A 23,935-nucleotide genomic window follows, 5' to 3' on the forward strand; every position below is an offset into this window, starting at 1 on the left:
AAGGGTAATAAATCACACGCTCCTGCATGTTTTTGTTTATTTACTGTGTCACTTTTTGCTGGGATAGTTTTTCTTTGATAAATTGTTCGTTGTGTCTTTTGCTTGGTCGGTATGTTCTAGTAAGTCCAGATACATGCTCCCTATCTACTACCCTTTCCAATGCTTCTTCAATCTCCCTTCTATTTTCTTGTTGGAAGCACCATGTTGACATATTTTCATCAATATTAATGCTGCCACTTGCAGCTCAATTGCTGTTGGCATTTGGCCGCTTCAATAGTCTGTAAAAATTTTCTAATCAAGTTCCTGTACTTTTAACTTGTCTAATCATGCCATGCTACTTACACGGATTTTCTAATCGAGTCCATCCTTCATCATATTGGACCAAATTCAGCTGAGGCGGCTGTAGGACGACGTGAAAGTATAACACTGATAGAATATGCATGACACGTTGTGGATAAACTTCAGCCAATATGGACCCCTATGTGGACCCACATTGGAAAACTTTTGTCCACGTCACACTATGATGTCGTCCAACAATCATGTCAGCTGAATTTGGCAATAATAAGTGTCAAAGGGACTTGATTAGTTAAATAGTGAAAGTAGAAGAACTTTGATTAGACAAATTAAAAGTGCAGAAACTTGATTAGAAAAGACTTGAAAGCATTGCTACAAAAATAGATTTTTCCTACTCCTGACGATAGTGCATCAAACTTATCAAACATTAACACGTCGGAGTTACATATCAATGTGCAACACTCCCATCTCCACCTTCAGTTCAGTCTCAGTTTCAGTTGTGTAAAGTTTATGGCTGATTTTATGGCTCAAGATGTGTTATTCCTGCATGTATAGCCTCTTATGGGGATGCTTTTAGTTTGTTTTATGACGTGGTTACGCCGTGACATCACACTTCAAATATTCCAGTCTGAATCCTTGCTGTAGCTGCCCTGCTTACCTGTGTCTTGTACATCAACAGACTTTTGGTTTCTTTTTCAATTGTAAATAATCTTAAGCATTATTCTTGGATAATGACTATAACATTATTTAATTGACCTCTAGGATTCTAATAAATTGCAGGTACTGAATCCCAGCCTAAGTCTACATCTGCTTCTCCCCCTGTTCAAACATTCTTTTCAAATTCAAAGGTTTCGGCATCTACAGGAGGAAAGGCCTCACTTCAGCCCAAACGAACAGCTGTCTCCCAGGAGGAGATCGAGGCTATTTTGGTCAGTCAAATTCTTTTTCTCGTCAGAACCTGACATTTTCGTTGCCTTTCAAGCTATCTAGCTCATCTTTAAATGCATCCATCAACATAAATGGAAAGAAACAATGACACGTTAGTTATTTGTCTTCTCTTGTGGAATCAATTCAAAATCGTAGTCAGGTACAAATTGCGGCTGATGGAAATGTTCTTCAGGTGATTGATTGTGAAAATGTACTACTAGTTCCTTTGCTGTAATCGATGAAGGGAGAAAGAAAAGTACGTACTTTTCTTTTGTAGAAGCATTTAGGAAATAGCAAAGCCTCTTGGGAAAGCCGTGTTAACATGGTGATGCTTTATACATAAAAGTTCAGTGAACGTGCTGCTTAGATGCTAAAGAAGAGAGCACATTTTGGGATGCGTTATTTATTGGTCAATCACTCATTGGTCAAATGTGAATAGTAGGATGTGTTCCATCTTCATGCTGCGACAGTGGATTGCTCTGTTTGAAGTATTTCAAATCATAATTTCTCAAGTTGAAAAATGTGTTCTTAAATTTCATAGCATCTTGTCCGCTGAGATCTGCATATAGCTATTAGTAGCTGCTCTAACAATAAAGTGGTGCCTGAAAATGACTCCCATGTTACAGTCAGAAGTTCTCGTTGACAACCTTACCAAGCCAAACAGAGTAAGCATACCCCAAAAAGAGCAAATAAAGACATTGTGTTCTCTGGATTTAAAAGAGAAGCTAACTGATTGAATTTTTGCCCTTTCGAATTTGTCATGTTAAATGCAACTCCTGTTCTCTGGTCCAACAGGAAGTGCGTTACAGTTTTCCATCATCTGCAGACCAGATTTCTCAGATCCATTTAAGAAGCAACATAATGTGATTGCTCAATTTTTTTTATCTATGATTAGATGGTTGGTAAGATGTTTGTTGGAATGCCCTTTTGGCAGTTGGGTGGCTGCCTCTGATCGCAAAACGGAGCTGCTAGAGAGCTGCTGATGTTGCTGGAATTTCATTCTTGACGATTTATGCCTTATCTTGTACTTTATATTGGTTGGTGATGTATCTTGTACTTGCATCTTCTGTTGTTTTTTTATATCTAGAACACCCACTGGCAATTCTGAATGAGGACGCAGTATAGATCACTTGAAAATTCATCTTATTTGCATCGAAATTTAGATTCGCGCATCATGCATAATGTTTGTCCTGGTCCATACAATTGGGTTCCTCCACAATCCAGGGATGTACTCGTCTGCTCATTCATGAGGTTCCTTAAAAACCATTTCTCTAAGTCTAGGCATGATGTTTGGGAACACTCGGAGACAGATATATTTCCAATTTGGAACCGCGAAGAACTACATGATATTGTCAGTAATATACAGACATAATCAAGCAGAGATGTTGAAGAACTGAAATTCAAGGTTCCTTCTGAAGTAGAGTCTCAATGATCACAGACTTAGGGTTCTTCATGGGAGGTCCTTTCTCTCTCCTCTCTAGCTCGTCCAAATTGAAAGTTATCAACCGATCCCAATTCCCTCCTTCAAACAACACTCCAGCTTTTCCATCAGTGATCCTCTGCACGATCCCGCAGTACATGTAATACGGATTGTTCGGGTTCTTCACGAGTGCAATCATTCCGGGCATCAGAAGCGGCAGCTCCGGTGCGTTCGGCTTCTTCAAGCTTGGCACTGCCGCCGCGCTTGCCTTCTCAGGAGATTTCTTCGGTGGCGGCGGATTCTTTTCGATGAAAGACTGCAGTCCCTTCTCGCCACCGGGGAATCCTCCAGTCAACCCCATGAGTTCCTTCTCGAAAGCATCTTCAGGGACGCTCTCCACCACTGATGCCGCACCTCCGGCGGGCTTTCTACCACCTGAAGACATGGACGGCTCTTCGACTCCCGCGGGCTTTTCGACGTCAGACGATGGGGTCGGTTCTCCGAGGGTTCGCTTGAGCTCTTGCTCAATGCCCTTCTCGCCATTGCAGATGCCTCGCCCGCCAAGTATCTCGGAGAGGTCGAACTTAGCGCACGGTCTCGATTGAATCGTCGACAGGCTGTGCGTCGGAAATGCGACCGATGGCTTGTTGAGGCGGGCGGCACGGCCGAGGAATCCAGACTTGAGGGAAGGAGGGTGGAGGTTGGGGAGAGTGGACGCCATTGTTGATGGCTGAGCAAGAGGCAGATGAAACAGGACAGAGATAGGCGAAAGCTTGCCTTTAAATCCTGGCCACAAGAGCGTCGCTGCGTGATTGGATGATTTTTTTTTTTTTTTGGTAGTGTATCAGAAAGCCCACCGGTACAAGAGCCCTACGAGTACAAAAGAGAAGGGTTACGTTGGATTGCGGGCCTCTTGTGCTGGTGTTTTTTGACCCGCTTCTGTTCTGTGTTGGCCCATAGGTTGGCCCAAGTGTTGACCCGCTTGTGTTGGTTAAAACGACACAATTATATTTTTTAACCACAATATTAATCAACTAAAATTAAACATTAAAAAAGGTATGTAAAATACACGTAAAAGAAATAAAAAATCAGAGGCAAGTGCGGCAGGCCCTTGCCACCGCCGCCCTGTTACCGGAAAGGGCCGGCGGTTTCTACGAGTGCCGTCCTTGCCTAGTTCCCACATATTATTTCTTTTTGCTTTTTCATGAATACCTTTTTTAATATTTTAATGTGTGTTTTATTAACATTTTCGGTTTAAAAAATTAAAATATTGGCCATGTTTTATGTTTTATCCATGTCATCGCCGCACAGGCGAAAGAAACTATTAAAAAAGTTATCTCGGCATTTTTCGATTGCGCCAATTCGACAAATTTTAAGACTTAATTGCACTTCCATGACATGCATTTCTGTTATAAGTTTTAGGAATTTCAGTGCACATATTTCAAAAATTTCTTATTGGGGTTGATTGAATTGGGCCAAATGCTTTCTAGGAAAGAAATTGGTTTTGTAGTTTGAAATGGGACTCGGTGGAGATAATTTCTAATTCGCTAACCTCCCACGTCAGCCAGAGAAATCCTTATTTCCAATAATCTTAGGTTGCGATCCGCGTGATTGTTTTTCCGTGAACTTTTTGAATTTCTGTTCTTTCTCACGATCCAAAATTTGAATTTTGTCGACCTCTGAAACCTTTCAAATCAACCATAATCATCTAAGCTAGAAATGGCCCGTGCATTGCTGAGGAGAAATTCAATTTTCTGTTTTATTTTTCAATGAATCTAGAAGCTAATATAAAATAAATTAATTGGTAAAAAAAATTTAATTTTTTTTATCGACAAGTTAATCCATTGTTTTGCTGAAGCTCTTTTATCAAACTAATTCTTTTTTTTTTGTTTATTTTTATAAAAAACGAACCAATTAGACAGGAAAAATAAAACTGATTTCTACAAAAATATGAACCTTATGTTCATATTTAGACAAAACAACAATAAAACAAAAATATTGACTAAAACTTTGTAGCGGCCCCTTCATATTGATTAGGATAAAAGATTCCTTATATCAGTTATATTATACGATGGTATTGAAGTGTGCATTTTTTCGACCAAAAAGAAAAGCGTGCGTTTTTATTATCCTAACATTTGATTTTTTGCATGATAAATAGATTCGAAAAGAACACGTGGCAAATTGCGGTGGTTGCCCCGGGCTTTCCGTTATAGGATACCGCATCGGTGTCCTCAAAACGATAAATAGATATTTGTTATTGTGCTCTTGAAAAGATTTTCCTTATCATTTCGAATCAATGTTGAAATTATCTGATAAGAAATATTTCGACTATTAAAAGTCGATCACAAAAAACCTAATATTTTCATATATTTAGTATCTGTATGTTCTGAAGAAAATCAATAATCCAAAAAATATATATTTTTCAATTTTGCTTGCTCATATGATTTTAATAAATATGTGAATATATATTATAGTGGATAATCATGGTTGGAAAATCGTTATCCCCGATGCACGGAATCCTCGGCTCCTCCGAATCTAAAACCGGAACGGAAAACGACGTGTCGTCTCGGTTTTTGGATGGGGAGGAGAAACACCCGACCAGGACCAGGGGCATGCCGGTCATTTCGCACGGGCAGGAAAGGAAGCCAAGTAAACTACCTCTGTACCGAACAGTCCATGATGTCCATCCCCGCCGCGGCTTTCATCGCATTCTCGCGTGTTAGTCAATCCACTTTCCCGGAAAATCAAACTCGCTTTCTCTCTCTCTCTCTTCGCTTTCTTTCAGCTCGCCTTTCGCTGCTGCGAAAAGGGTCTCTTTGAGCTCGTACGGCATTCCTTTTACCTCTCTCTCTCTCTCTCTAAGTTTTTTTTTTCTTTCTTTATTTCAGTTGAATTTGCTGCTTTGCGTGAAAACACTGGCTTTCGTTTCGTCCGGCTCAAAGTCTTTCTTACGGATCACGTTCTCGAGAATCGGATGATTTCGGCTCTGTTCATGTCGGCAAAGTGGTATCTTTTGATGTTTCTGTCGATCTAGGGAGTTTCGAGGTGTACTGCGATTCGATCCCGGTTGAGGAGATTGTGTGTTGGTACTGATTGATCTTGTGGGTAGTTGTGAAATTAGGGGGGGATCTGCTGATGCTCCTGTGAGTTTGTGGATCGCTCTTCTTTCGGTATCCGTTTTTCCGTCGCGATTTGCGCTTTACCTTTGTCAAGCTGTGCACTTTTTCTCATGAGCTCTGTTTGGTCTGTTAGTTGAGTTCGAGTTCCCTTTGAAGTTCATCTTTAATTACTGGCGTATTAGTTTGGTGTGTTTAACTTCGTTGAAGCGATTCGACGGATTTGGCATAGAGCGTACCTCGGTTCTGAGAACGAGGATTTCATGCTTTTCTCATTGCTCGGTTCATGAAACTCTACTCTGGTGATATGGTATTGCGTGGAATTTGCTTCGTTGTCATGCCTTGCTTAATTGTCCGATGGGAGATGACAATGTAGGATTGTGGGTCATAAAAGCAAAAGCTTGATATGGTAGATGCATGGACTGCAAAGTTCTGGTGTTTTCGATGATTTAAAAGAATTAGGTTGAATCGGCGGATGTAGAAACTCATATTGCAGATCGGGGGAGGGAGGTTAAAACTTTAGGATATCTTCATGCTTTTCTTCCCTTTTTCCCTAGCTTTCGTGGCTAGTTGAGAGGAGGAGGGGTGGGTTTGAAGCAGAGAAATAGTGCCTGACAATTTTGTGAATTGTAGAACCTAGTACTACAGGTGCGACAGCCCTGCCAGCTGCCCTTTGGATCCATCAATGAACATGATTGGTGTGATTATCTGCGAACCACACTGGATAACTTTATTAGAAAGAATTCTACATTGGAACTATCAGTGAATGTCGCTGAAGTTGCATTATAATCCGTATTGAGTCTAAGCAGATTAATCCTCAAGCTTGACTCTAGGCGATTATGCAATGCTGAATACTCGTGCTCGATCTAGCTTGATTTCTCATGCGGCTCATTTTGACTCATTTACGTACTAGGAGGGGAATGGGTGATTTTCAAAATGGTAGAACTTATAATGTGCAGAAGTCTGGTGTAATAATGTCTAACCGGTAAAAAACAGGCGCCAGTCCACAACACGTAACAGACTGGGTGTTTAAACTTAAAATGGTGTAAAAGCTTTCAAAGCTGCCAGTTTTCCAAATAGTTCTCGAGGTTTGACACAGTGAAGAACTTTGAATTGATGGGATGCGTAGATGACAGGGTTAACTTTGATAACTTCTGGTTTTCTGAGAATGTAAGTTTTAGGACATAAGTTTCTGAAGGAAGATCCTAAAGTGAGGTAATTTGCCGAGAGGTTCACGGAAATGAGACTACCTTACTAAACCTCGGGGATAAAATCTAGTTTTTGGGTACAACATGGTGCCACACATTCCAATACCTCAGTCTCTTGGAATCTGCTTTTCTGGATTCCCCATTCATCACATCCACCTTAGTGTTTTTGCTCAAGTGAAGAGTCAACAATGCGGTTTTAGTTTTTGCTATTGGCTGTGTAAAGCAAAGGAGGACGTAGCTCATGCCCTGTTAAAGGACGTCTCTCATTTTTGCATGTTATCTTCTGGTTCAGGTACTCTGGATTTTACCTTATTGTGGAAATATCTGATGCTTGATGGATGATGATATTGGGAAAATAAAAGTTATCCCAAATTATTTCCAGCCGTCAACAAGTGAAGACTCTTCTCCTCCAAACAACCCTTCAGTCAAATCACCACCAAGGACGGAAAATTGTTTGAGGTACATCTCTTTAAATTACAACAGGAAAAGAATTTGAAAAAAAAAAAAAAAGGTTATGATCTGTTTAGTTTAGTTTCAGCTTTCTTTCTCTGATTTAGCATAGGTCCGACAGCTATCTCTGGCCTAAAAAACGTTTTAGAAGTGCGGGTTTCATGTTGAACTTGTTGAATCTAAAGGGCCTGCCATGGGGATTTGGTGCAGATGGTCAGGAAAAGGTTGGTACATGAGTTCTTACCACGGTAGGCAGTTAGCAATTATGAAGAACCCGAATTTCACTGGCAACTGTATTTGCAGGTTGAGCTAACTGCTACTGAACTTGAATCACTTAGAACACAACTCGGCGATTTAGAAGAGAGGGAAGCCCACTTAAAAGCACAGTAAGGCGAACCAAACTCAGACTTTCGTCATTTCGGCGTTCTCTATGTCATGGCCATTGTCTTGTATTGTCTTCTAAATCATCATCATGCTCTTAACTTCATTCCACTAAGTCATGCATAAATGCAGGCATGAGCAGTTCATTGTGTTGCACTTCTGGAAGGTAGAAATTAGGCATTCCTCAATACTTATAATAATTTAGTCCGTGACTGAGATTTCTTCTATGTTACACAGGTTGGAACATGTAGATGAGATATTACGGTCTGCTCGTCTGTCCGGCTACCTGCACATTAGAACTGTACTAACAACTCCCAGCATATCTAGTTTTGATAAAAGCAAATACTACGTAGACCTGGTGGCAGTTAATGGCTTTTTTAATAACCCTTTTTATATCTTGCAGAGATGGAAGCCACTGCCAGGAGAACCTCCTCCTATTGATGATACAGATGTCGATGACTGGCTTCCACGCTTTGTCGTTCTCCATGGAACGTGCATCTTTTTTTATATGTTTTGTACAGGTACTGTGTTATATTCTTCTCCTGTTTAGGATATTAAGTCCATCTTCAGTGAATGGTTTTGAAAAAGTTTTCATGTTATCTTTACAAGTCACACCTATTTTTCGACAAATTCTGGGGATTCAATACATCCAGTAGATGGAGCAATCCCGTTAAAAGGCATTACTCTCGGTCCACTCATGGAATGACGCCAGTTTTTTCTTATTTAGAAATGGTAGCTGCTAGGTGCCTTTTTACTTCCTGTAGTCTAAAATGTAAATTTGTTATGTTGGAAATGTTTGAGTGAACATACTGCATAGAGATTCAAACGTTCCAAATTCTTCACTCCTACTATTGTATTAACGGGTATTTCGCTCTTCACTAGTATTCTTCTTTCTGGATTTTGTGACTTTGTGCCACATCCCACTGTGCACTTCGAATTTCAGTTCACAATAGGCTACGACATATCTTAACAATATAGAGTTGGATTTAAAGTGGAAACTAGAAGAAAGATAAACGAGTGATACAGTAGCATTTATAAATCTTGTTCTCTAACTACACGGAACAAAACTTTATGCAGATTTAAGTCCTCAGGACTCCGCTCTGCTATCTGATGTTGTTGAAGTGGGTCCCTTGCCGTGCTTCACTAGAGAAGACAATACGCAATACTCCTTCTACATATTAACTAGGCAAGGATTGAGATACGAGTGCTCAAGTGCTTCCAAAATACAGGTATTTCCAGCATTTTTCCTACAATTCCCTGAATTCGGATATCGGTGCTGTATTCATTTCAGATCCATTAGCTATTGGTGAATATGTAGTAGATAACGCCCCAATGGGCAGCATAAGAACATTTAATGCAACACACAGAAGCAGGTTGAAGTTTCTCCAATAATCTTTCTTTTCCCCTTTAGAAAAGCCTGAGTTAATATAAAGAGATTAAAAGAGCACAGCAAGTACATAAAAAATTCAAGATAGATTGAAGAAGATACCATGGTGGGTATAATTTGGATTCGGTATGGTATGATGAGCTCTCAACTAAACGAAGTATTGCATCTGCTTTCTCTAGTTATTTATATCTCCACCTCTAGATGGAGAGAAAAAGGTAGCGGTAAAGCATATTCTTTCCTCTACCTGATTAAACCGAAAGTCTCAGTAGACTATCCGATGTCCTCCGCTAGCTGTACCAAGGTTTTGGGATTGATTCATACACAAGTAAATAGGCAGGAACAGACAAAGCTTGGATTTTTTTTCATCTATGCTTTTCATTAGACTACAAGTAAAAAGCAGCTCGGTGATCAGAATTTGTTGGCATGTTTCCATAAATAGCTTGACAAGTTGTTCTTTCGTGTTATCAGGTGGACTCTTGGTTGACCGCCCTACAAGCCGACTGCAAGTCGAAGTCTGATGCAAAACTTCTCAATGGCGATCATTCGTAATGTTACTGCGCGAAGCTGTACATATAGCTCAGAATTGACAGTCGTGTATACCTTTAGTCCAATGTCTTAGACTTGTAACTTAGGAGTGTACATAAGATAGCATTCTTGTTTGCCGATTAAGCAAATTCTATAATAAGGCCCCTTGTAGAAACCAATAATATCCCACTTGGAAAGGAATTCCACCTTCAAATGCTGGACTGTTGACATAGGACTCTTTTCCCCCCTGTTTAAATGTATCTCCTTAGACATTTTATTTCGAATTATTGAAGTGCCCTCAATACAAAAGAAACAGTTGTCTCTTAGCTCCCTTTTTCAGGCCTTGTTCTCCTTGACAGAATACAAAGATGCTTCGGTGGCAGCACAACGATAAAGAGATGCCTCTTCTGTTCTACGCTAAGTCCCTGTTTTGCGACTTCTAATGAACAGCAGGACGGTTTCTTTCCGATCTGCAGCATGTCGGTTTTGTCTCATCTTGTCCTGGTTTTAGCGGCATCTTTAGACAAGTTCTGCTCTAGGAGAAGCATGAAACGCATCAGACTCGGTGACACTGTGAGAAGCAGGCTACGTAAGAATGGTTAGAAAATTTGCTGATACTATGATCGCTCCCTCTTCCAATGAAACTGCATCTATGTTAGTTGGCATCATAGGACTGTTGAGATGCATGTGTAAAGTGTGTTAAAAAATCCTCCAGTGAAAGTTGATCCAATTAGATATATTGAAGAACTCGAATTTGGGCTCGTCAAGCTGTTGCATGCTCCCAACAACTAGGACACATTACACTAAACTACCATTGATAAGGACTCATGTTTTTTTTTTTCGTCTGCTTTGTTTGTTGTTGGGGGGGGAACTTGCAGATGAATCCTACTTGTGTCGTGACTTAACATGATGCTCACGTACGTTGCTCCTCAAACACACTCGAATCAGCTCGCCTTGTCTTGGTGATCTTCTTCATCCGAGGTGGGACCCCAGCAACTGGTTGCTTTGAATACTTTTACGATGCACATGCTTTTTCATGCAACGTGTAACACGTGAGCTAGAGATTTAGCAGAAAAATCAGGACTTCGCAATCCTCAAGCTCCGGTGGAACGAGTAACCAAACAATGAAAAGTACACAAACGGAGAAATTTTATTCTAAATCTTTTAATTTTGTCCAAAAAATCCTGACTATTGCATTTTTATTAATTTCATCCTAAATTTTTTTTAATTTTACTAATTCAGTCTATCCAACCAATTTTGATCAGAAATCGTTAATGCAGACGCCTACCACCTTAAGTGATATAACAAACGCCGACGTGAATAATTTTAATGATACTTTTAATTTTCCTTTTTTTTTTTTGGGTTGGCAAGGATCACCAGCGATCCTCGCCGATAAAAAATCAAAAATAATATCACAATATTATTAAAAATTATCCACATCAATACCAATCGTGCCATGTGGGATAAGCGGTGTCTACATCAATAATTTCCGGATAAAATTGACATAATTGACTCAACTCGCAAAATGTGAAGAGGTTTAAGACTCAATTTGCAAAATTGAAAAGTTTAAGATTGAATTCGAAAAAGTAAAATAGTTTTAGGACTTTTTTTTTTGGCAATTTTCACTAGAAATCCATCAACCCCGAAGCCCAAATTGACACAAATACTTAACAATAAAATAGTTTTATTGTTGGTGATGAATTTTTTTTTTTTCATGGAAAAATTATTTTGAGCGATGCATATGATTATTTTTAGTATTTTCAAATAATTAATTTTTCGCTCAACAAATCTCGCCACAATGAAACGTTATTCTCCCAGGTTTCGACGTTCGGAGGTGAAAGGAAGGCATCCGAAACCGAACTAACTTAGACGGTTATAGCCGCCGGACAGGAGCTGAAGTTCAGGTAGTCAGTTTGGACGGACGAGATCGCATCTCCTCTTCCCAACAGATCGGTCTAGGGTTTGACTCAACCACACATAAATAAAACCCAAACCCCTCTCTCTCTCTCTCTTTACTGTGCGTCTCACTCATTTCTCTCTCCTTCATCATCACCCTCTCATTGGCTCGCTGCTGGCCGTAACGATTCTCATTTCCGCCTCCCGTAAGCTAAGCTCGCGTTCGCTCGAAATCCAATCCAAGCTCTCGAAGAAGAATGAGCTCCCAGATTTCCAGATTGGCCTCCCGAGCCGCGAGGACTCTCCTCTCGGCTTCGAAGCACTCGCGCTTCTACTCTGGTACCGATTCCCTGTCTTGACTTGCCTTGTGTCTTTTTCTCGGAGCTGAATCCGTGAATCTGCTGTATCAATATCGTAGAAAGGTGAAGTCTGACGAGCTTTTTTTTAATCATAAATTATGGGAATTCTGGCGAAATGAAGTTGCTTGAGTTACGCTTCGTCGTTTTTCTATACGCATTAAAGAGAGCCCCAGCGTGCGTGAATTCTCTCTGGTTATCCTTTCACATGGCATTGATTCGAAATTGAATGGTGTGTTTGTGGGTGTCGTCGTTGCAAGTAGTAGTTGGGTTCGAGTCAATCTGGGTTCCTGCTCTGCTGACATATGATCATTATGGAAGACTTATTGCGATGATTTTATTGCGAAGTGATGAAAGATCCAACCTTTGCGAATTTTTATGCTCTTCCATTTGTCGGGCTTTATGCGATTCACCTAACTTCTTCCAGTTTTTATTACCGAACCGACTAGCATTATTCTTTTGCTGCTTCATAGGATGAAAAAACTGAGGAATTTATTCAAACGTTTGCTCTGTTAGGTGACTGAAACGTGGCCCCCGCCGGATGGGTCCTCCTCCTTCGTTTTTTGTGTACTTGATTCTGTCAAAACTGCTAATCTGACCCCACCTTCTTAGACGTGGACACCCCAATTTTACTGGGTGTTGTTTTAAGTGCTGAAATTTGCACCCGCCTGCCCATATGTTCTAGCTCCATCTCTCCTCAAACGGGCCGGCTCGCATAATAAGCAAATTCCATGACACATTGTGCGGCTTCATGATAGCAAGATCCGTGTGATTTTTGTGCCTTGATGTTCCCTCATACTCGATTCCCTTGCAGAGGGAAGAGCAGTTGCGGCAGCTGCAGCAGTCACAATGGCTGGCAAGTCATCGATCTTATCTTCAAGTTTTGCCCGGGCTGGTTCGGCAAATGCATCTAGAGGATGGATAACCGGAGCCCTTGCACTTCCCGCTGCAGGTTTCCTAAACTGAATTCTTCCATCTACTCCCTGCTCTGTTGGCTTCTTCGCTGTTCTGTTGCTATGCAAGTCAAACAGAGTGTTCCAAGTCGCGAACTAGTGTTTAGGTATTTGAGGAAATAGGAAGAGTAGCCTTGTCTGTTGCTGGAGATTTGGCACCAGGCATCCGGAACCTCTTCCACAATAATACTGCTGTGCTCATGCATGGTAACCAGGATGACAACATTGTGTTGGGAAACTCCATGTTTTCTTAGCTTGGTGGATTTGATTTACTCCTGACATTTATCCGAAATCCGTATTGCCATCACTCATTTCATAATCATGTTGGATTAGTTGCATTATGTAATTGACTCGTTACATGCATTTTGTGATAATAGGGTGGGCTTTTTATTCTTGGGGGTAATGTATGGGCATGAGTATCCATGTGCACAGCATTAATTGCTGTCAACTGTTGAATGGCTGTGTTGTGACTATAGAATCCCTTGATGCCAAAGTAAATGAAAAAGGAGGAACTGCATCTCACTTGTAATTCTTCCTATTTTTTGTAGTTTACATGCTCCAGGAGCAGGAGGCTCATGCTGCTGAGGTATGTAATAACTATCTGATCATATCTCTGATTTCTATTTGGTAGCATCTTTAATCTCTTTCTTCCTTCATTATTCCTGAGATAAATCTCCCAATTTGGACACAGCTGGAGCGCTCTTTCATTGCTATCAAACCTGACGGAGTGCAGAGGGGGCTGGTAATATATCCACTTCACCAGTTACCGTTCCTATGAGCTATTATTGTTTCAGCAGAACTCTTCAAACATGAGCCGTATTGAACAATTCTTAAAAGCTGTATTTATGTTGATACGTTAACACCCCAGTGAGTTTTTCAGTTTAAAATCCATTTACAGGCTCAGCAATTTTACATAGTTCCATCTCTATATGCTGGGTTCTGTGTTCACAATCTCTTCTATATGGAATGCATCTTTTCGCTTGTGAGGACAATTCAGCAGTTGTGTCCAATGCAAATTATTCTCTTTGTTCCAGATTTCAGAGATCATCTCACGTTTTGAAAGGAAAGGATTTAAGCTAGTTGCCATCAAAATCGTTGTGCCCTCAAAGGACTTTGCACAGAAGCACTATCATGATCTCAAAGAAAGGCCATTCTTCAATGGGCTTTGCGAGTTCCTCAGCTCCGGCCCTGTTGTTGCTATGGTTAGACAAATGCTCTCAGCTTACTGACCCAGTTGTTCGTCATCTTGTTTATTATTTTCCGATTCCATCTCGTGTCTGTGCAGGTCTGGGAAGGTGAGGGAGTGATAAAGTATGGGAGGAAACTTATCGGGGCAACTGATCCCCAGAAATCAGAACCAGGCACAATCAGAGGGGATCTTGCAGTAGTAGTTGGAAGGTATGGGCGTGAATTTGGCAGACTTTGCTGACATACCCGCTACGTGCCCATGTGCCACTACAGAGAAATATCGTTACCTTTTCTCTCTTTGAAACTTGTGTCTGGATAGTGTCGGCGCGTTGTTTCTTTGCTGGAAAAATCACTTTGTTTGCGGCCTTCAAACGCAGGAATATCATCCATGGAAGCGATGGCCCGGAGACAGCCAAGGACGAGATCAACTTGTGGTTCAAGCCAGAGGAATTGGTTAATTACACTAGCAACGCGGAGAAGTGGATCTATGGAGTTAACTAGTCAGATTTTTTCCTTCTATTGTTTCCCGGGTATTTAGATCCCACACGAAGAGGGGGATAGAATTATATGAGCGAGAATAAAAGTAATAATTCTGTTGAGGCAGAGTACCCACATGAATCTCCATGAACGATCGACATTGACTGGAGCTCTCTAGCAATAATGTTATGTCAGCAGATTTTCAAATTGATTCAATTGATGAAGTCTTGAGGTTTCGTGTATTCCCTCCTTTGCAAGCTTGTCCGTGTCTTGGTTTTGTCTACTCTTTTCAGGTATGTAGCCCTCCTCCTCGCCGGTGGCAAACGAGATTATTATCTTGCTGCATCGACCGATCCATTGCATCATGCGTGCAATGGATCCTAGATTGTGAGCGATGACCCGCTTGTACATCTTGGATCCTAGATTGCGAGCTCGAGCGTCGGTCTCATGCTGTGCGTTAGTGTGTAGGCTAACACGGTCGGTTACAATAGAGCACATTAATTTTCTGTGCCGAGCGGACCGGGTCAGTCTCTTGTCGAGCTTCATTCGCCAGGCTGCTCTCTCCTCCTCTTCTTCCAGCTTAACAAGGTTGAATTGCTGGTAGGTGAGGAGTCGCTGTTCTTGCCCACGCAATGTCCGATGTTGTCTTTTTGCAATTCTTATGCGAGGTGGTGTTTCACCAAATTTTACGTTATGTAGAAACAAAACCGAAGAAAGCCAGCGGGGGGGTGTAGCTCATATGGTAGAGCGCTCGCTTCGCATGCGAGAGGCACGGGGTTCGATTCCCCGCACCTCCATTCCCCCTCCTTTTTCTTTTTCACTTTACATCTTTTCTCAGGATGATGGAAACCGTTACGCGTGTAACTTGGTCATTCTTCCAGATGGGGAACAAAACCATTCGATCCGGAGATCGAAATCTCGACAATTTTTATCATCAAGATTGTCGGGAACCGGCTCGATTCTGTCATGACGACACGGTGCGGAAGCGAAAACGAAAGGGTATCGGACGGATTGGGATCGGGGTCGGACGGGTATTGGGAGAAAAAGGTGAGGGAATCCGATCCAAGTAAAGCCAGCCTCACCCACTTTGCTTTATCATGGGTTTGTCCCATGCCAAAAACAAAAAAAAAAGAGTACGGACTTTGGAACAAAGAAAGAAGATAACGTTTACGACTTTGGAGGGGCACTTACGTAGCAGAATGAAAGTGCGCAACTTTTTTTTTATTTTTTTACTCCCTCTTTCCAGGTCACTTTATCCCAATCAAAAAGGCTAGAACTTTTACTAAAATTCCAAGTACAAACCAAAATGTAACTCCTCTTGCAGATAAGAAACGAAGAGAATAAAAAAAAGGAACAAAACAGGTGTCCACGCGACAACCTCCACTTGCACTTTCGCCCCTACGAGAATAAAGGGTGTACAGAAGGATGAGAAGGACAATACATGTGAAGGATCCCAAATCCGTCGTCCTTCGCGAACTAATTAAGATCCCTTTGAGATTTGAGCACGAAACGAAGTTCGAACATGTGATTTTCGGGCTCGCCGGAAAAGTTCGATTTAAGTCGGACTGGTGTTTCAGGGCCGTGCTAGCTTCCGAGGCAAAAGCGAGGGAAGCCCATGGCCCGGAAAACTCTGGCTAAGCCTAGTTTAGGAGGGAAGGACAAGACATGCGAAGAAATACAGAACCCCATCTTTGAATCCGGGTTGGATTTGCGACAAAAAAATAATAATAATACACTTATCTCGAAAATACAATCAATTCCTAAATTTTTAGAAAAATATAATTAAATCTTAAATCTTGTAAGAAAAGTGCAATGAAATCCTAAAACTTTCGGGAAATGTGATCAAGTCTCAAAACTTATCGAGTTGGTCTAATTAAGTCATTCTGTTGATTGCGCTTTTTGAAAGATTTAGAATTCGATTACACTTTTGTGGTAAGATTTAGGAATTTCAGGGCACTTGTTCTTGGACCGCGGAAAAATAAGTGACGTCACTATTTACAAACCAAAGAAAGGAAAGGGTCTGGATATAACCACGGAAAAACGAAAAAGGTTGAATTGGATTTGTCGTCTATCGTTTTTTAATTATTTGTGAATGGGGACACCAATTTTGTAAATTCCCACGCTCACCTCCGTCGAGAATCGTCAACGTGGAAATCAATGTGATCCATCCACCGCCCCCCACCTCCCCCTCCCCTAAGAACGAGGGGGTAGAGTTGGTGACCCGACCCGACCGACCGCACCGCGAGAGAATCGTCGCGTTCCCTTCCTGGGCCCCGCCACCTCGAGCCCAGACAAAAAGAGCCCCCCACTCCAGTCCACGTGGCTATCCCGTCGTCCTCTCCCGCTCTCTGTCTCTCTCCTCTCTCTCTCTAGAGAAACGCGAGAACGCCTTTTTCCTTTCTTACGGTTTTTCTCTTTGGATTTATTTCGCTCCTCGAACTCCTCCCCCTCTTCCTCCCTTCCGTTAACGCCACTCCAACACACCCCCCGGCAAGTTTGACCCTTCTCTCTCTCTTTCTCTACTCGCATGGCGAAGAACGTGCTCGTGACGGGCGGCGCCGGCTACATAGGCAGCCACACTGTGCTCCAGCTCCTGCTCGGCGGGTTCCGGGTCGTCGTCGTCGACAACCTCGACAACTCCTCCCGGACCGCCCTCGACAGGGTCAGGGAGCTCGCCGGGGAGCACGGCCCCAATCTCTCCTTCCACGAGGTTCGACACGTACGCCGCCACCTTTTTTCTCTGTTTTTGTTTCCGATGGTCTTTGCGAGTCTAGGACTTCGGTCGCTGGTTTAATTTGGGAAAGCGTAGAGTGGGCTTCTTCGTCGTGTCGTCTTTTCCGGTCTTTCATTGCGATTTTGTGAGATTTATTTTTTATTTTTTTTAATTTCGCGGTTCAGTATCTTGCGACCTGCGACTGTGAGTGCGACTGGTATTGGAACACTTCACTGCGAGAGTCCGTGTCATTCGATCGTTGATTATGCTGGGGAACTCGTTGGCGACGTGCTTTCGTGCGCGCGATGGTTGTTGTATTTATGGTAGCAAATTGACTCTCTGACTTTATTGTCATTCGCAGTTTGACCTCCGAGACAAACCGGCGCTGGAGAAATTGTTCGCCTCCACAAAGTACGGTCCTTAGATAACATTGCGCTCATTCCTCATTTGGTCCCGTTTTCAGAACCTCCGCACCATGTGCATAATATGTGGTTTCATCGGTCCCTTGGAATTCAACGGAGGGCATTCTTCAAATTTGGATCTTTGATAAGGACTATATCAATTGATTCAGGAGATATGAAATAATGGAGAACTGGATAGGCGGCTTCTTTCTTCCTCCTTAATGTTGCTTATGTTGACTGTCGGCTCCTATTTTGTCCAGATTTGATGCTGTCATACACTTTGCTGGATTAAAAGCAGTAGGTGAAAGCGTGCAGAAGCCATTGCTTTATTATAATAATAACCTCATTGGGACCATCACCTTGCTAGAAGTCATGGATGCTCATGGATGTAAGAAGGTATGGTACTTCGATTATCTTAACTGTGCATCATTTCGTTGGTTTTTTTTTTTTTTTTTTTGGGGGGGGACGGGGTGTGTGGTTTAAGTTGTATGCCTCATCTTGTACCATGGTTCATGAGATCGGGTTGTTAGACTATTGTTATTTTGGTTGAAAACTTTTGAAAGGCAAGTAATTTCATGTTAATGTGCAAACTGAAGGGGCTGCCTTCTATGGTGTTTGATATGTTTGACTAGTAAATTTCTACAATTGATACATTCGGTATGCTGGCTACGGTGTGGAGAGAAGTACTGTAGGTGTTCATGTGTGGTCGTCACTTAATCTGCAGTTTTTGTCCACGTTTCCTTTGCTCTCTTCTTTGTCTTTCTGTCTTTCCTGCATCTCTGCACACTTGAAGTGCATGATCTGTGAGTTTAAAGATTCACACCTGCATGATCTCTCGCTTTGATTAACCAAATTGCGATTTTTGTGAAACATTGCAGCTTGTGTTTTCCTCGTCTGCTACTGTTTATGGTTGGCCAAAGGAGGTCCCATGTACAGAGGACTTCCCTGTTTGTGCAATGAATCCATATGGACGAACCAAGGTGAGTGAAAGATACTATTTCATCTAAATAGCACGATTATGCAACGCCACACGAACAAAAAGGCGGATGAATTAGCGGAGTACTGAGTTTTTTTGGTGGTTTTTTGCACTGTAGGCGAAGAACTTAAACGTAGTTTTGGGTTTAGCATTGTAAATATTCTAGAATCTTCTAAAGAGAGAGAGAGAAAATACTCAAAGGCCATACCCTTACTAGATGACTTGATAGAGGTGTACATGGATGACTTATTTATAAAGCATAATAGACGCCCAAGAACCTTAGATACCTTATAATCACCTCTTGACTATTGACCAATATTTTTGATGCACTACAAACTCTCAAGCTGGAGGATCCAGCTTGCACTTGACGGGATGTGAACTAAGTGCCGTGTAAGTCAAACTTCGCACTAAGTAATGGATGTGGATATCAAAGTTGAGACAACCAGGAAAGTCGGACCTTACACGACAAACTGAATGTAACCCACATCAACTTGGATTTGACAAAAGAGCTGAGAAGCCAAATTGAGACCAGAAAGTTGACACCTTTCTTCTCCTTGTACGACAAAGATAAAATCATGGGAGATTGTGATTCCATGAATGGCAGCAAACTGAAATGCATCACCTTATGTTGCTTGACTTTGATTGCTCGATGAAGGTGTGCTGGACTCCGTAGTAGGCCTGTTGAGAATTTAGAGGACCAAAATTTTAGGTAGGTTCTGAAGTTGAGGTACTGCAGATTGGAGCACTACGAGCCCCTTAAAAGTGGTGTTTTTTCTTCTTCTTTGGGGTTCAAGAAGAATAGACAACAAGAAAAAGAAAACTAAGACTAAGACCAACAAAATAACGAGGGCAGTAGCTATGACAGAGAAGCGGAAACAATGACCACCAATTGAGAAGGATGCGCAGCGGAATGAAGCTAGAGAACAGAGCGGCTCGACTTGTGGTAGGCTTCACTAGCGCAAGGATGTCGGTGACAAGATTGATGACGCCACAGCGAATGATGACATTTGCCCCTGACAACGGGTAGAGAAGTGACTCTCGAGATGGTATTGCTCTCTGAGACAAACAGAGCAGATCTGAGACTGCGACAAGCAAAGGATGATGATGCTGCTCTTGAAGACAACCAGTTCTTGGGAGCTTTGATACCATATAAGTATTTTAGAATCTTTAAGAGAGAGGGGAAGAGACAATACTCAAAGGTTACAATTTTACTAAATCACTTGATGAAAGAGTATATTGATGGCTCTAGTTATAGAGTTTGAGAGACACCCAAAAACCGTAGTTACTTTATTTATGACCACCTATTAACTTAACCAATATTTATGTTCAACAACCATCTGGGGAAGGATGTATATTGTGTCCCTTACTGACATAAAAAAAAGAACAAATAAGGATGGTTTCTTTACTATTGGGGAACTATTCCAACTTCTTTTTGGTTGCCTGATTTCTCTTGTATCTTACACAAACAAACTTGCCCGTTCTTCCAGCTTTTTATTGAAGAAATATGCCGTGATGTTTACCGGGCAGATCCTGAATGGAAGATAATGCTGTTAAGATACTTCAATCCAGTTGGTGCACATCCCAGCGGCTGCATTGGTGAGGATCCCAGGGGGATCCCAAACAATCTAATGCCATTTGTGCAGCAAGTTGCTGTCGGAAGGCGACCTGCTTTGACAGTTTATGGAACAGACTATTCAACGAAGGATGGTACTGGGGTATGGTATTAACTGTTTCTCATTACTTTAATGTAGTCTTTTCACACCACGACTTGGTATCTTGTGTTAGTATGAATATTGAGGCCTAAAATGAGTTGTATTTTTTGTTCATATGCCTCGCTAATGATGGGAGCAATCTCACTATATACGTAGACAGATATACACAATTGATCTTTGTCGTGCTCAAGGTATCAATTCAGAGTCTGCCTGACTTAATTGTTTATTGTTCTTTGAGTTTGATGATGTCATCTACAGTAAGTGACAGCAAATACTTTATGCTTGTTGCGTCATGTGTTCTACATTCTGAACCCAAGTCGGGGCATGTCGTCTCAGGTTCGCGATTACATCCATGTTGTCGATCTAGCCGATGGACATATTGCTGCATTGCAAAAGCTTGATGAACCCGGCATAGGTATGTGAACTAGTGCTTTTTTTATTTATTTGAACTACTGCTTCATTCAGTAGCTGGTCGCTCGAACTTTATTGTGCTTGTGTCTGCATGACCATTCTTTGTCACCTCCACACTAATAGGGCGTTTTTAACCTCCCTCCATACAAACCAGATGCAAAACCGTGCATAAAAAAATTGTATGTTGTGACTTGCATGCGTTTCTGTGAATATGAAGTCTTTTAGCAACCTGAACATCTCATGTAAGGGTCCTAAACAAGAGGTGCACAAATTTTTCACCACACAATTTACCTCATGTGCTAATTTAATTCTTTTAAGATTCTGGGCTATGATTTGAATAGTCAATTGACTAATCTTTTCTCCTGATCACATTTGGTTGTCAGGGTGTGAGGTGTATAATCTGGGAACCGGGAAGGGAACTTCAGTCTTGGAGATGGTTGCTGCATTTGAAAAGGCATCTGGGAAGGTATGTTTCAGTTGATTGGGACAATGCAACAGAACACATATGGATTTCTGTATATTTACATCTTCATAATTGGTAACACTCTCAATCATCCAATCTGATTGTGAGTCTGATCCCCTTCTCAGTGTCCACTTTCATCATATAATCCTTCTTCATGAAATCCCTTTTGAGATGACTTAATTTCCCCATTGACCTGTTTACTGCATTGATGTTTTCTCCTGTTCCAGAAAATTCCACTTGTTATGGCCGGGCGCCGACCAGGTGATGCTGAAATTGTTTATGCATCAACAGAAAATGCTGAACGGGAATTGAACTGGAAGTAAGTATTGGGCCATATAATGGTCGCATGAAGAAATTGTTAGTTAATATTGCTATGCATAGCTTATAGGTTGGCTTTGCTAAAGTCCACCTTTACTTGCGAATCCCACAATACAGAGGAGCTACGTAGAGTAGTATTCAATGGGCTGGCTTGGATTGGGCTTTGTGCCTCAAGTCTGACTTTGGAAAAGAATGCCATTCAGTGGATTATTATTGGTCTAATGAATGTACTTGGTGATCTACTATATTACTGGCTAGCGAGGAAGTATTATGTCTACTCTATTACTTGTTGAATGAGTTGCATCTTGCTGCTTGCCGGTCATTCTACCTATCCTGTTAATTTGAAGTGGCTTGTCAATCTTTACTTTGAAATAAACTTATACACGACTTCTGTGAAAGATAACTTACCGTTACAACCTCTATCTCATACATTGGTTTGACTGTCATTGTAGGACCAAATATGGCATTGAGGAGATGTGCCGAGATCAATGGAACTGGGCCAGCAAGAACCCATATGGCTATGGATCCCCCGACTCGACTGACTGATTCTGATAGCTGAGGATTTTGGGCGTCCTCGAATTAGGTATTGCTGAATTTAGTCGTCAATGTATAGAAAAGGTCACCAACTACCGAGTCTTAGAACGGGGACAAAATTAAGGTGAAAATGCAAGAAATAAAGCCCTTAAATTAGTCAATTATTGCCCTAGCTTCCGCTTAACGTATTATGTCCTGTTGGTGACCTGATGTATAATTCCAGATACGACATGCAATAAGAAAAATCTTCTAGTGATTATGCTACAGAGGAAATCTCCTCCATCTTGTGTTCATTGTGATCAGCTGGCCGACATGCATTTGCTAACAGCTTTTTGTCATCGGGCATATGATTCCTACGATGCCGAGTGATGTTTGCGTGATGACTAAGACGATCAGAGCGATGGGTGTTGTGTCACGACACGGGACACAAGACACGACACGTGATTTTTCAAAAAATAGGGGATTTCGACACGCTGGGACACGTTATATGTTAAATGTATATTTTATATATATGATAAATTATTATTTTTATGATTTTACAGATAAATAAATAATAAAAAAAGAGCCTTAGAATGAATTTACATTAAAAATAATAATCCACAATTTGTTATTATCAACATCTCGAATTGAAAAATTCAACTATATTTTATGCCAATAATTTGTAAAACTTGGAGACAAGAAAAACAAGCAATTCACATTCCACCGAGATAAATTTAAGGGTGGTCGTGGAAAGCTTTGCTGAAAAATCCTTTTACTTAGTGTAATAGACAAACTTCAATTAGTTAATCATGTATAAGGATTGCTTGAACATAGACATGTGAGCATTAGTATAATTTCTGGTGTAACCAATTCAAAGGTCAAGACAGTGGCAGAGGGAAAGAAACCATCATTTATAATTCATTTTGCATTTGCTATGTTCATATTTGTAAGGTAGATTATTTAACTGAGATTAGTTAATTTAATTCAATTTAGTAAGCTATAAAGACAACTAATTCGTCCTAATAATTCTGAAATTAGTTTCCAAGAAAAAGGATAAGAGTTTTGACCCAAAAAAAAAAAAAAAGGATAAGAGCAACTCTACAGAGGCCTTTTCTTCCTCCCGAACAAAAATGGTGGGTTGCGTGCCTAATTGTGTCGTTTCACTGATACCGATAGGACATGACACAAAGTTGCACCAAAGGCCAACCAAGCAACTTTTCATGTTTTATTCCCCTTCTTTATTCCCATCTTACCCCGGGGTCCCTCGCACGTCCGTTGGGTTGACCACATGTCGACACCCGGACACGTGTTGACTGCGTATCCGGCCGTGTCCGGGGTATGTCCGGACGTGTCGGACACCAACACGTGTTGGCCACGCAAAAATTTCCTCTAAAGACATGTCCATGCTACATAGATTATAGCTCACTCTCAATGAACTCCTGGCGGCCTGATACAAACGCCCTAAGGCGACGATGGAAATTTTTTGCCTAAAATGTAATGATAAGACGAAGAGATGCTCCGCATTGTCCCGGTGGTCGGGTTTTGCGAGGGACGAGATGTCGAATGCTAGGAATGTAGGATGAACTCCGGCTTTTAGCACTTTGTTCAGACTTGTGAATGCAATAGCAACCATTACTGTGAATGCGATCCTTGCCTTGTCATATTGGACTTGTCCTTCGTGATCCGGTGATTCCATTTGGAAAAAGGAAAAATAAGAACGTTATAATCAAAGAATCGGACGCGGCTTTCATATCGGAATTACCGGATGATCGATTGCTGATGTCTCATTCCTCGGAGCTTAACCGAGTCAACCACCCGTACGGACAACAAGACGATCCTTAACCGAGTCG

The 23,935-nt window shown here is 41.4% G+C and overlaps 3 protein-coding genes, 1 long non-coding RNA gene and 1 other non-coding gene across 5 annotated transcripts; 4 read left to right on the forward strand and 1 right to left on the reverse strand.

Moving 5' to 3' along the window:
- Nucleotides 1-293: 293 nt before the first annotated feature.
- LOC125314477 lies at nucleotides 294-2,367 on the forward strand. Its single transcript, XR_007197954.1, has 2 exons — nucleotides 294-1,223; nucleotides 2,156-2,367. It is a non-coding gene; the product is annotated as an uncharacterized LOC125314477 (long non-coding RNA).
- A 143-nt stretch (nucleotides 2,368-2,510) lies between these two features.
- LOC115747953 (NAD(P)H-quinone oxidoreductase subunit S, chloroplastic) lies at nucleotides 2,511-3,466 on the reverse strand. Its single transcript, XM_030684286.2, has one exon. It carries the CDS (start codon nucleotides 3,360-3,362, stop codon nucleotides 2,622-2,624), a length of 741 nt encoding a protein of 246 aa, XP_030540146.1. The 5' UTR covers nucleotides 3,363-3,466; the 3' UTR covers nucleotides 2,511-2,621.
- A 2,054-nt stretch (nucleotides 3,467-5,520) lies between these two features.
- On the forward strand, nucleotides 5,521-14,820 carry LOC115747954 (nucleoside diphosphate kinase III, chloroplastic/mitochondrial). The gene is made up of 15 exons (XM_030684287.2): nucleotides 5,521-5,784; nucleotides 7,258-7,424; nucleotides 7,528-7,639; nucleotides 7,719-7,801; nucleotides 8,034-8,097; nucleotides 8,200-8,317; nucleotides 8,874-9,025; nucleotides 9,652-9,695; nucleotides 11,867-11,943; nucleotides 12,775-12,912; nucleotides 13,462-13,499; nucleotides 13,605-13,655; nucleotides 13,948-14,115; nucleotides 14,199-14,311; nucleotides 14,479-14,820. The coding sequence occupies exons 2-15, from the start codon at nucleotides 7,300-7,302 to the stop codon at nucleotides 14,600-14,602; spliced, it is 1,407 nt and encodes a 468-aa protein (XP_030540147.1). The 5' UTR covers nucleotides 5,521-5,784; nucleotides 7,258-7,299; the 3' UTR covers nucleotides 14,603-14,820.
- A 482-nt stretch (nucleotides 14,821-15,302) lies between these two features.
- On the forward strand, nucleotides 15,303-15,375 carry TRNAA-CGC. Its single transcript has one exon. It is a non-coding gene; the product is annotated as a tRNA-Ala (tRNA).
- Nucleotides 15,376-17,016: 1,641 nt separating this feature from the next.
- On the forward strand, nucleotides 17,017-22,370 carry LOC115747951 (UDP-glucose 4-epimerase GEPI48-like). Its single transcript, XM_030684285.2, has 9 exons — nucleotides 17,017-17,288; nucleotides 17,653-17,702; nucleotides 17,953-18,088; nucleotides 18,571-18,672; nucleotides 20,156-20,383; nucleotides 20,717-20,795; nucleotides 21,175-21,257; nucleotides 21,482-21,573; nucleotides 22,025-22,370. The coding sequence occupies exons 1-9, from the start codon at nucleotides 17,106-17,108 to the stop codon at nucleotides 22,116-22,118; spliced, it is 1,047 nt and encodes a 348-aa protein (XP_030540145.1). The 5' UTR covers nucleotides 17,017-17,105; the 3' UTR covers nucleotides 22,119-22,370.
- The last annotated feature ends 1,565 nt before the right edge of the window (nucleotides 22,371-23,935 follow it).

This window comes from Rhodamnia argentea, chromosome 3 (genome assembly GCF_020921035.1).
Source record: "Rhodamnia argentea isolate NSW1041297 chromosome 3, ASM2092103v1, whole genome shotgun sequence".
Lineage (NCBI taxonomy): Eukaryota > Viridiplantae > Streptophyta > Magnoliopsida > Myrtales > Myrtaceae > Rhodamnia > Rhodamnia argentea.

Excerpts from the sequence above, each read along its gene's own strand:
- LOC115747953 (XM_030684286.2), bottom strand. The coding sequence starts at position 3,362 with ATGGCGTCCACTCTCCCCAACCTCCACCCTCCTTCCCTCAAGTCTGGA.
- LOC115747951 (XM_030684285.2), top strand. The coding sequence starts at position 17,106 with ATGGCGAAGAACGTGCTCGTGACGGGCGGCGCCGGCTACATAGGCAGC. Across the intron at positions 17,703-17,952 it reads AAATTGTTCGCCTCCACAAA|ATTTGATGCTGTCATACACT; the intron begins GTACGGTCCTTA and ends TATTTTGTCCAG. Across the intron at positions 21,574-22,024 it reads GAACGGGAATTGAACTGGAA|GACCAAATATGGCATTGAGG; the intron begins GTAAGTATTGGG and ends CTGTCATTGTAG.
- LOC115747954 (XM_030684287.2), top strand. The coding sequence starts at position 7,300 with ATGGATGATGATATTGGGAAAATAAAAGTTATCCCAAATTATTTCCAG. Across the intron at positions 7,640-7,718 it reads GTGCAGATGGTCAGGAAAAG|GTTGAGCTAACTGCTACTGA; the intron begins GTTGGTACATGA and ends CTGTATTTGCAG. Across the intron at positions 12,913-13,461 it reads CCTTGCACTTCCCGCTGCAG|TTTACATGCTCCAGGAGCAG; the intron begins GTTTCCTAAACT and ends TATTTTTTGTAG.